Here is a 9,792-nt window from a genome sequence, read left to right as displayed (position 1 = left end):
TCAAATTTGGATCCAAAATAGAATGTTTCTTTGTTGTTTCTTGCTCTGCTTCCTTTTTCTCCTGATTAAATGTCAACAATCTTTCCTCGCTCCTCCCTCTTCCTACTATTAAGGAAAAACCCAAATAAACATTGAATATTCATCCAAATTCTAAAATCAAAATCAAATTTTAAGGATTTTTTTTTTAATTGTTTTCAAACAAAGAAACTCAAGGGATAGAATCATGGAAGCATTCAAATGCTCACTGTTTTTTTTTTTTTTTTTTTTTAAAAAAAAAAAAAAAAAAAAACTAAACTAAACTAAACTAAACTAAACTGTGAACAAGGCCTTAACTTATCACAATTAGCAACTTAAAGAACTTAAGAATATATCATCCTAAGATTTGAAAGGCCAAAAGAACTTGCCAAAAAAAGAAATATCTACATTTCATTATATCTTCCCAATAACCATTGATAGATTGCAATATGACCATGATGGTAAACTGTGAGTTCTTCATTGTAATTCCCCACCCCCAGCCTCACAAGATAAAAGAAGATCCAGTTACAAGGGTTGCAACACAATCTCAACATCCTGTATAATGCAACCAAATCTCTTATTCGTACCATTTAAATCTCTCTCACAGGTTGTCTCATTAGCCGGTACATCTGCAAACGATATAGGCTAAATCGAAGCTTCGATCCATCTATCTTTCCAAACTTGACTCTATCATCCTTGTATGTTGAAAACAATTTCGAATAGCCTTTCGAAGTGATGTTCACAGAGTTATGAATACAATAAATATATAAACATGAAGGAAGTTGTCTTTATATATGAGAAAAAGAATGCTGAAGAACCAAACTCCAAATGCCATCGTTTCACAGAAATGGTTTCCCATTGCAAAAACATGTTACAGTGAAACGACAAATAAAGCCCGGTCACTTTTATTAGAAGCACTAGAGGGCGTTCCAGATATTTGGTCTAAGAAGAGAAGCCTTGCACAGACTTTAATTAAGAAAGAAAAAAAAATCCCAAAAAAACATGGGTTGAAGAGGCAAAAGAGTAAATCTTACAACATTAAATAATGAAGAAAATCTCACTTTTTAGACAGCAAAGCGCTGCATTGTGCCATGATCTTTGATGCCCTTGTAATGGAATCAGTCATGTAGAAGTTTTCTATGGGACTGCCAAAATCAGCCATGTCCATCTTCTGGGTGCTTTCAGGCTTAATTGAAGCTGAAAATGTAGCTGGCTCTCTCTCATCCACCTGCAAGAGGTTTGGAGCCACAGTACTTATCCGGGACCTTATCGCCCCGAGGGAATCATATGGCAACCGCAGACCAGCTACCTCAGAAAGAGCACGAATGATCTTCCAATCGTCTCGTGCGTCACCAACTGTTGGTACTGCTGGTAATGTTTGTTGGGCACAACCTTCCGTGTTTTCATAGGTTCCTTCCTTCTCGCTAAATGCTGCTGAAGGGAGGATGACATTTGCTCGATAGACACCTCGGTCCCCATGGTGTCCTTGATAAACCACAAAAGCATCCTTTGGGACCTTCTCCAAGTCCACATCATCGGCTCCCATCAAATACAAAAACTTTGCAGACTCAATGCTATTTACCGATTCTGGCACGAGTCCAAGGTCGAGGGCTGCAGCCTGGGAAGCATTCAAAAGCAATACGTTGTAACCATTCCAGTCAGGCCTGACCACATTATTTTGTTTGGCAATGTTTTCAACTACAGAAAAGATTGCATCCTTGTCCTTTCTTTCGAAAAGTCCAGCACCAACAATGATAGCTGGATTTTTGGCCTTTTTGAGGATCGAGCAGAATGGATGGCGACCCTCAACTATGTCAACAAGTGCTTGAGGTCCTGTTCCAAGGTGTTGATGATCATAGTTGAATTCAGTAGGCGGGCCAACATAACCAACTTTAGCTTGAGTTGCTCTTACAGTCTTTCGGATTCTTGCATTCACCATGGCAGCTTCAACTCTTGGCTGGCAATTTAGTTTGAAATAGTGAGGGGGCAAAGGATGACACTTAAACACATAATAACACCAATCCAACGAGATCTCATCTCACTATAATCCACAACCATACTTGATCTATGCGCATTATAAGTCACAGAGAATGAAAACAGATGAATGAAAATTACGAGAATGATGAGAAATATATTAAGAGTAAGTTCAGGAGATCAGAAAGAAGACTAATGTGATTCCCAACACCTTCTTATACTAACAGAATACTGATAGTGACGCGGATTATAAGTTAAATGATCAAAATAAACTAGTAATATTTTCTTTTAATGACAACTGAACTTTCATTTAGAAAAAAAAAATGTAACTAATATAAACTACACTACACATTTAAAGTTCTACAGATAACAGTATTGTACAAGTATATCAAACACAAACTGAATAGAATAAGTCACTAGAAGAAGATGATAAAGATATAGAAGTACCTGAGTGCCAATCAAAAGAAAGACATCTGCTTTCTCAAGACCAGCAATACCAGTATTCATGATATACCCAGAACGCAGGTCCGCATTAGGTTGCGGTCCATTTCCTTCACACCATATATTGTTGGATCCCAACCTATTTAAGAGATCTTTCAGAGCAATCATAGACTCGGCATCAGATAATTTTCCAGCAATTCCAACAATTTCCTCAGGTTTAACCTGATGGGCAGCTTCAGCAACCACAGCAAGGGCATCACGCCAGCTGACAGCCTTAAAGCGTCCATCAGCACCACGGATCATTGGATCATTTAATCTCTGTCTCTTGAGACCATCATAACAAAAGCGAGTCTTGTCTGATATCCATTCTTCATTAATATCCTGCAAATGGTAATTGGGAACTTATGCATCAGTTTGAATTGTTCGTATATTGCAAGTCTACGGGAGAGTAATTGGTGAATTTATGCAAACTTGATTAAGAAACTTGCAAGTCTCCCGAAGAGGTTTAAAAGTCATAAATCAAAGGGCAAAGCAAACCATTCTTTTGTTCCTTTAATATGAATCTCCCAAATTTCCTTGGTTAAATTTTTGATGTAGTATTATGACGAGGTATTTTCAAGATTTATAAATTAGATCTCCTATTTAGAGTAATTGCTGTTCTAAATTAATAATGATTTTTCTTTATGAAAAACCACATTTTCGTAGATCAAAGGAAAGAATACAAGGGAAATAAAAATAAAATTTAATTATTATATAAAAAAAATTGTCACAAGAGAAGCACAGTTACCCTAAAAATAGGCTCCAATCACTCAAAATAGAACTTAAAGAAGAGTAGTTACAAAAACTTTACAAACAGAGACTCAAGGGACGTCTGATACACCTCACTCAAAAGCTTCTCAATCCCTCTGAATGTCCCATTGTTTCACCCCAACCCCAAGGGGGGGAAAAACCATATAATAGCACAAAAACAAGCATGCCACAACAAGTGACCCTTTTCACGTAAGGGGAAGAAGAAATCCTTCACCAAAGAACTGCACACTCTAGTTAAATGCTTTCAAGAAATTATTTCACATTGATCCAGCAAACTCACAAGACCATAGAAGGTGATCTAGAATGTGATCCCTGGCTGCTACCTACAAAGGATACAACATTACCATCAATTTTTTTTTCTTTTGTTGTGGTGGGGTGGTTTACTTCCTCTAAACACGATCTAGGGCACCGACTCTCTCATAGAGCAACTGCACTACAAAATATCTACCTTCTTCAAGAATTTGATCTTCCAAAGTGAGGAAAAGATAGGAGACTTGAAGGAGAAGAGTTCACCCACTTGGTGGATATCCCAAACGACTATCTTTTTGGCAGCCCATTATTGACAGAATCCAAAAGAAATTGGATAGATGGAAAAGGTTTACTCTTTCTAAAGGAAGGAGGATGACTTTATGCACATCCGTTCTGTCAAGCATCCCATTATATTATCTGTCATTGTTTCAATCACTGGGTACAGTGGAGTTTGGTTTCTAAAGCTCAAAATCATGGCGCTTAGAATTTGGTGCTTTGAAGCATGCTTCAAATTTTGCTATATTAGCAAAATGGGGATGGCCTTTTATAAATGAAACTAATTCTCTTTGGAAGCAAGTTAATATCAGCATTCATGGTTTCAGTCATTTTGATTGGCACACAAAAGTAAGGGTAATCAAGTCTCAGGAGCCCATGGATGAGCATTTCTTCATGGAAGGAGGTGGAATCTCGGTTCATTTTTAAAGTTGGAAATGACAAAAGAACTTTTTGGAAGGACCCTGGGCTGAATGGGGTTATTTTGAAGGACACTTGGGCCTCCAAAATGGGTGAGCCACTTGGTGTTTCATGTTTGGGCATAGCCCCTGCTTTTCTTAATGTCCTTTTATTTGCTAAGAAGTTCTTTCCAGCAGACATCACATGAGAAGAAAAAATAAATAAACAACATAGTTGCTAGTCGATCACAAATATGCAAAATCATTCTTCAACTCTAGCAAATGGCCATTTTATAGAGATATACAATTGGCATGGGTAAGTGAGGAAAGTAGGCATGAAAGATACCAAACCTACCTCATTCAACCGAGGCACGATACGCATAACCTCTGGACCACGGCTATCAATTCTAATGTTAGATCCAATGGCATCTGTAACATCAATGCTCTCTGTACCCTTCAATTCCCAATTCCTGGCTTTAAATGCAAAAGGTTTTGAGGTCAATGCCCCAACTGGACAAATATCAATGACATTCCCTGAGAGCTCACTAGTCATTAGCTTTTCGACATAAGTCCCAATTTCCTCACCGCTACCACGACCTAACATGCCAAGATCTTGAACCCCAGCAACCTCTGTAGCAAATCTTACACACCTGCAGGAAGGAAAATGGATGTCTTTTAGATTAATTATTTTAGTCATGGTAGAATGGTTAGACCAATAACAGAAAAAGCAGAACAACTAGAGCAGCGTTAATAAACATTAATGTCCATAATTTTCAGTTTCTTAAAAATTAAGGATTATTTTTGTTTGAAACAAAAGATTTTATAAATGGAAGGGAAAAAGTACATAAACAAGACGAGATATCCCCACCAGCCAAGGAGAATTCAAATAGGATTCCCAATTGGCAAGGATCTGTAGCAATTACAATAACAAAAATCTTTTGAGATCAGACACCAAGTAGAAGCAAAATTCCAAGTTCTCATCAAGGTCCAGAAAAACATCACAAGGAGTCTTTCATTTGTTTATAATGTTACTTATTAATTTATTTCAGTATTTTTGTACCATATCCTCCACAGTAAGGCCACCACATTGTTGATCGAGATAATCCTAGCTCGTTTACTAAGTTATTTTATTTCTAGTATCTTTTCAAATTAAGCTTTTTCTAATAATAGTATCTTAGTATAGTTACTAAAAATAATTTTGAGATCTTATCCAAATTTTGAAAAATAAAATTAATCTTGAAAACCACTTTTTATGTCCTAGTGGTCACGGGGCAGGTAAGAAAGTAAAAAACACTATCAAGGGAATGTGAACTCCATGGAAGCCACCAACATAAGATGTCAAAATCCTATTGGTTTTCTAATATCCAAATGTTTTAAGATCAGGTAGATTGTCCTTCAAGATTAGTCAAGGTGTGTGTAAACTAGTTTGGAGTTGGACAATACTCATGATCATTAAAAAGAGAGAAATATTCTTAGAAGTTTTAGAAGGAAAAAGATGGGGGATAATCAGAGGAAAAACTCTAAAGTTGTAAAGTGTTAATAAAATCTTATTTCTAAGTTAACCATACAAACAATGAGCATGTTAAAACATCTCATGGTGCAACAAGCAATTTACTCGTGGAACACTAGGAAGGACCTATTGGTGATTAGACAACTTGTACCGAAGAAACAACCAAAACCTCAAAGCGGTCTAAGACTCCACAAAATCATACTATTACCTTAAGTCTCACTATCCAGTATCCACTCCCATCATTACATATATTTCTACCTCACTATAAGGACCCATTTTCCGCCTTACAAAATAGTCTTCACCACCAAGTAACTAACTCTGTCCCCCTAACATCTATGCATAGTTGTTCCGTGCCTGCTCTGCTCTTCCTCACATAGGCCTAGCACTCTATTGATATAAGATGGTGCAGGCATCTAGAAGTTCAAAAGGAAAGTTCATTCTTTGGGATGAGAAGAAGGTGAAAGTAGTGAAATTTTTTCGAAGGTAGCTATTCTCTTTCAGTATAAATCAAAATATACCTAAATCTTTTCATATAGCTTGTTTTCCCATCTCGTGTAGCCATTCTCGCCCTTTGCATGCACCTGCATCCCCGTTTTTTAGAAGGCTAATATTGCCAAGAAGGTCCAATTCTTTGTATGGGTGGCTTTGCATGGGAAGGTGAATATTAAAGATCGCATCCAAAGATATTCTTCCTTCTTTTTTGGGACTGCAATGGTGAATTCTTTGTAGGCTGTAAACAGAGAAGCTTGACCAGATCTTGTGGGTTGCTAGTTTGTTCGACTCTTTATGGTAATCATTGTTTGGACTCCTTCGGGTTACGTTTGGCTAGTAATAGACATGTTCTATGATGGAGGAGGTCCTTCAGAATACTCCTTCTCGGGATAAGGGCAGAATCCTTCGGTATGCTCCTTTTTTTCTTTTTCTTTTTTTTTTTTTTTTTACTATTTTTGCTGTTTTGAGGAATCTCTAGCTTGAGAAGAATGGTAGGATTTGTAGAGGGGTAGGAATATTGTAGGTGAAAGTTTGGGGATTGTCAGATTTATTACCTCTTTTGGGCGTCAGTTTCTCAAGCCTTTTGTAATTATCAGCTTGGTTTTATTCTAGGATTGGAGTCCCTTTCTGTAGTTAGGGTTTGGACTCCTTTTGTGGAGGCTGACCTTTTTAATTCCCTTGTATATTCTTCCATTGTGCTCTTGATATAAAGAGACTTTGGATAAGAAAGCTACTTATTCCCAATCTAAAGTTTGAACCTAGAAAATTTAACTTTAAAATATTGGGCAATAGCACAGAGCATGTTGATGAAACTATCCTCAATGAAACATTTGACTTTAACGGAATTGGTCTACAGGCAGTAAGTACATAAAACAAATCAGGTCAAAAACATTCTATCATGACATTTTGAACAAGAAAATTCTATCGACTTAAAATGAGTTGAAAAAACAAAAATCTCTCAAAAGCCTTGATGGAAGTTTAAGAAAAATGACCTTACTTGAACAGGATATGTTCTAGAGGTTGTACTACTGTATCCTTTGAGTTCTAAGAAAGTTTTTAAACAAAATTGAAGCTTTAAAATATAGAAGAAATACGGGTATAAACTTCCATCAGAAAAACACAAAATTACTATCTTAACAGAAGCAACAGTCCGTATCAGTTATCACACATGCAATTTTCCAAAATGTTTAGCAAAACCAAGGTACAAAATTTCATAAAGTCTAGGAAGAGAGTTACTCATCCAGTCTTGGGTTTCATTGTAAAGTCCATAATTCCAGCGTCAATTTTCAAGTATCACCTTCTTAAAAGCCACAGACACTTTACATGGTATGACTATTGAAAACGAAGAACTCTTAGACAAATGTTTCAAATCCAAGTTCATGTAAACTAATTCTGTTGAAATAATTCTATTTGAAGTTTCCCAAAAAAAAAAGCTCTAAATCAAATAATTTTCTTCCATAGAATATGTAAGCTACAAAATCTGACCTGGTACACTGAATACATCGTGTCATTACAGTTTTCACAAGGGGACCAAGGTTCTTGTCCACCACTGATCTCTTCACGTCAGTAAACCGCCCACGATCAGACCCAAATGCCATAGACTGATCCTGAAGATCACATTCTCCACCCTGATCACAAATTGGGCAATCCAATGGATGGTTCATCAACAAGAATTCCATCACTCCTTCTCGAGCCTTTTTTGCGAGTGGGGTATCAGTCTTAATTTTCATTCCTAGAAAGCAGATTATTCAAATAAATTATCATCTTATCCACACAAGAAACAAACCATGGAATCTTTCAGATAGATAAGACATAGTGATGCCATTCTGAAATTATTTTCTCACTATCACTCAAGAATACACAGCATAAGCCATATAACCATTCAAACACTAAATTCTTTAAGAATCTCAGTAATGCCTTAAATGGATGAAGCAGAGTATCCTGCACATAAGCAATTAATCATCCACACAATAAATAAAGAAAAAAAACAAAACGAATCAGAAGAAGTGAAGTATGCAATCTTAAAAGCCATATCCAGAAAGCAAATCATTGTTACTGTCTTAATGATCCTGATAGCATAGTGTAGTAGAACAACCTCAAGCACCAGGAAAAAAAAAAAAAAAAACACACTGGTAAACGGTAATTGCTCTAATTTCAGCACATAAACAAAAAAAACATATCATATACACAACAGAGAAAATAAATCGCTCATCAATTAACATAATGAAAATCTAAGAAAACCAAAATCAAAGAGTCAATTAACCCATATTCTACATTAGAAATCCAGAACATAGACAAATTGCAAATCAAAATAAGTTATAGAACGAAAAAAAATTACCAGGAAGAGCGGGCATAGCGCAAGAAGCAACAGGCTTGGGGGATTTCTCGACTTCAACAAGGCACATACGGCAATTCCCAGCGATGGAAAGACGACTATGATAACAAAATCTAGGAATGTCAATCCCAGCGATCTCACAAGCCTGAAGAACCGTCATACCCTTGGGGATTTTGACAGGGTACCCATCAACGAAGACCTCGATGGCGTCCTCAGGAGAGGAAAAGTGGACGCGAGCGCCGGCGAGAGGGGTCCGAGGAGGAGGGGGCGGGGCAGGATCGGCCTGAGCCTGGGCGGCGGAAGCATCAGCGTTGTGAAGCTCAGTGGTGGAGACAATGGGTCGAAAATGGAGGAGATTTCTAGGGTTTTGGGAGGTGAGGAGCCTGGAAGAAGGCTTGACAACTCTGGAAGCAAGGGAACCCAACCCCATTGTTGGCAATTGAAGTTGAACTCAGACGAAGGCCGGATTGATCTGCGAAAAAACCCGTTTTTATATGTAAATTTCTGGCGAAGAAGGAGAGGGCGATGAAGGGGATACGATCAAATCAACAGTAAAAGCGAGTGAGTTTTGGGATCTTAGTTAAAGTTCCAAGCTTTACAATTACCCAAGTTGTTTTGGTTTTACAAAGTTTATGGTTGTGTTGGGAAAATTTTAGTACTATATATATATATATGTATAGTTATTCTAGTACTATTCTTGTCTAGGTATTCGTCAATAATATTTGTTTATATAATTAATAAAATGACAAACATCAATTTACACTCTAAATCTTGGATTGGATATTATATCAATTTAAATCGTAAACTAATAATTGTATCAATTTAGACCTTGAATTTTGAGGATTGTATCAATTTAAACCTTAAACTAATAATTGTATCAAATTAAACTTTGAACTTTTATAAGTGTATCTATTCATGTATCAATTTAAACCATGAACTTTTATAATTGTATCAACTTAAGTTTTCCATTATATTTTGTTTAGATATACTTATGAATGTTTTAGGGTTTAGTTGATATATCGATGAAAGTTCAAGATTTAAATTGATACACATATAAAAATCAATGTTTAAATTGATATAATTATTAGTTTGAGGTTTAAATTGATATAAATTTTAAAGTTCAGGTTTAAATTGATACAAACCCCAACATTTAATGTTTAAATTTATACAATGCTTAGTTTAGGATTTGAATGGATACAATTCCCAAAGTTTAGGGATATAAATTGATATTTGCCTTTAATAAAAATTTGTATAATAAACAAATAATTAATAAATATATTGTTGGTTTAATTTAG

The 9,792-nt window shown here is 36.2% G+C and overlaps 1 protein-coding gene across 1 annotated transcript; it reads right to left on the bottom strand.

Moving 5' to 3' along the window:
* Window positions 1-782: 782 nt before the first annotated feature.
* On the bottom strand, window positions 783-9,114 carry LOC120081976 (NADH dehydrogenase [ubiquinone] iron-sulfur protein 1, mitochondrial). Its single transcript, XM_039037162.1, has 5 exons — window positions 8,501-9,114; window positions 7,648-7,894; window positions 4,516-4,810; window positions 2,437-2,811; window positions 783-1,972 (listed from the first exon to the last, which is right to left on the bottom strand). Exons 1-5 carry the CDS (start codon window positions 8,925-8,927, stop codon window positions 1,073-1,075), a joined length of 2,244 nt encoding a protein of 747 aa, XP_038893090.1. The 5' UTR covers window positions 8,928-9,114; the 3' UTR covers window positions 783-1,072.
* Between the last annotated feature and the right edge of the window lie 678 nt (window positions 9,115-9,792).

The sequence above is a fragment of the Benincasa hispida genome, chromosome 1 (genome assembly GCF_009727055.1).
Source record: "Benincasa hispida cultivar B227 chromosome 1, ASM972705v1, whole genome shotgun sequence".
In the NCBI taxonomy this organism is placed as follows: Eukaryota; Viridiplantae; Streptophyta; class Magnoliopsida; order Cucurbitales; family Cucurbitaceae; genus Benincasa; species Benincasa hispida.
Note: the sequence above shows the minus strand (reverse complement) of the source record. Positions and strands in the feature narration are given on the sequence as shown.

Coding starts and splice junctions, on each gene's coding strand:
- LOC120081976 (XM_039037162.1), bottom strand. CDS start 8,927: ATGGGGTTGGGTTCCCTTGCTTCCAGAGTTGTCAAGCCTTCTTCCAGG. Junction 7,895..8,500: donor CGCTATGCCCGCTCTTCCTG/GTAATTTTTTTT, acceptor TCTGCTTTCTAG/GAATGAAAATTAAGACTGAT. Junction 2,812..4,515: donor TCGTGCCTCGGTTGAATGAG/GTAGGTTTGGTA, acceptor TACCATTTGCAG/GATATTAATGAAGAATGGAT.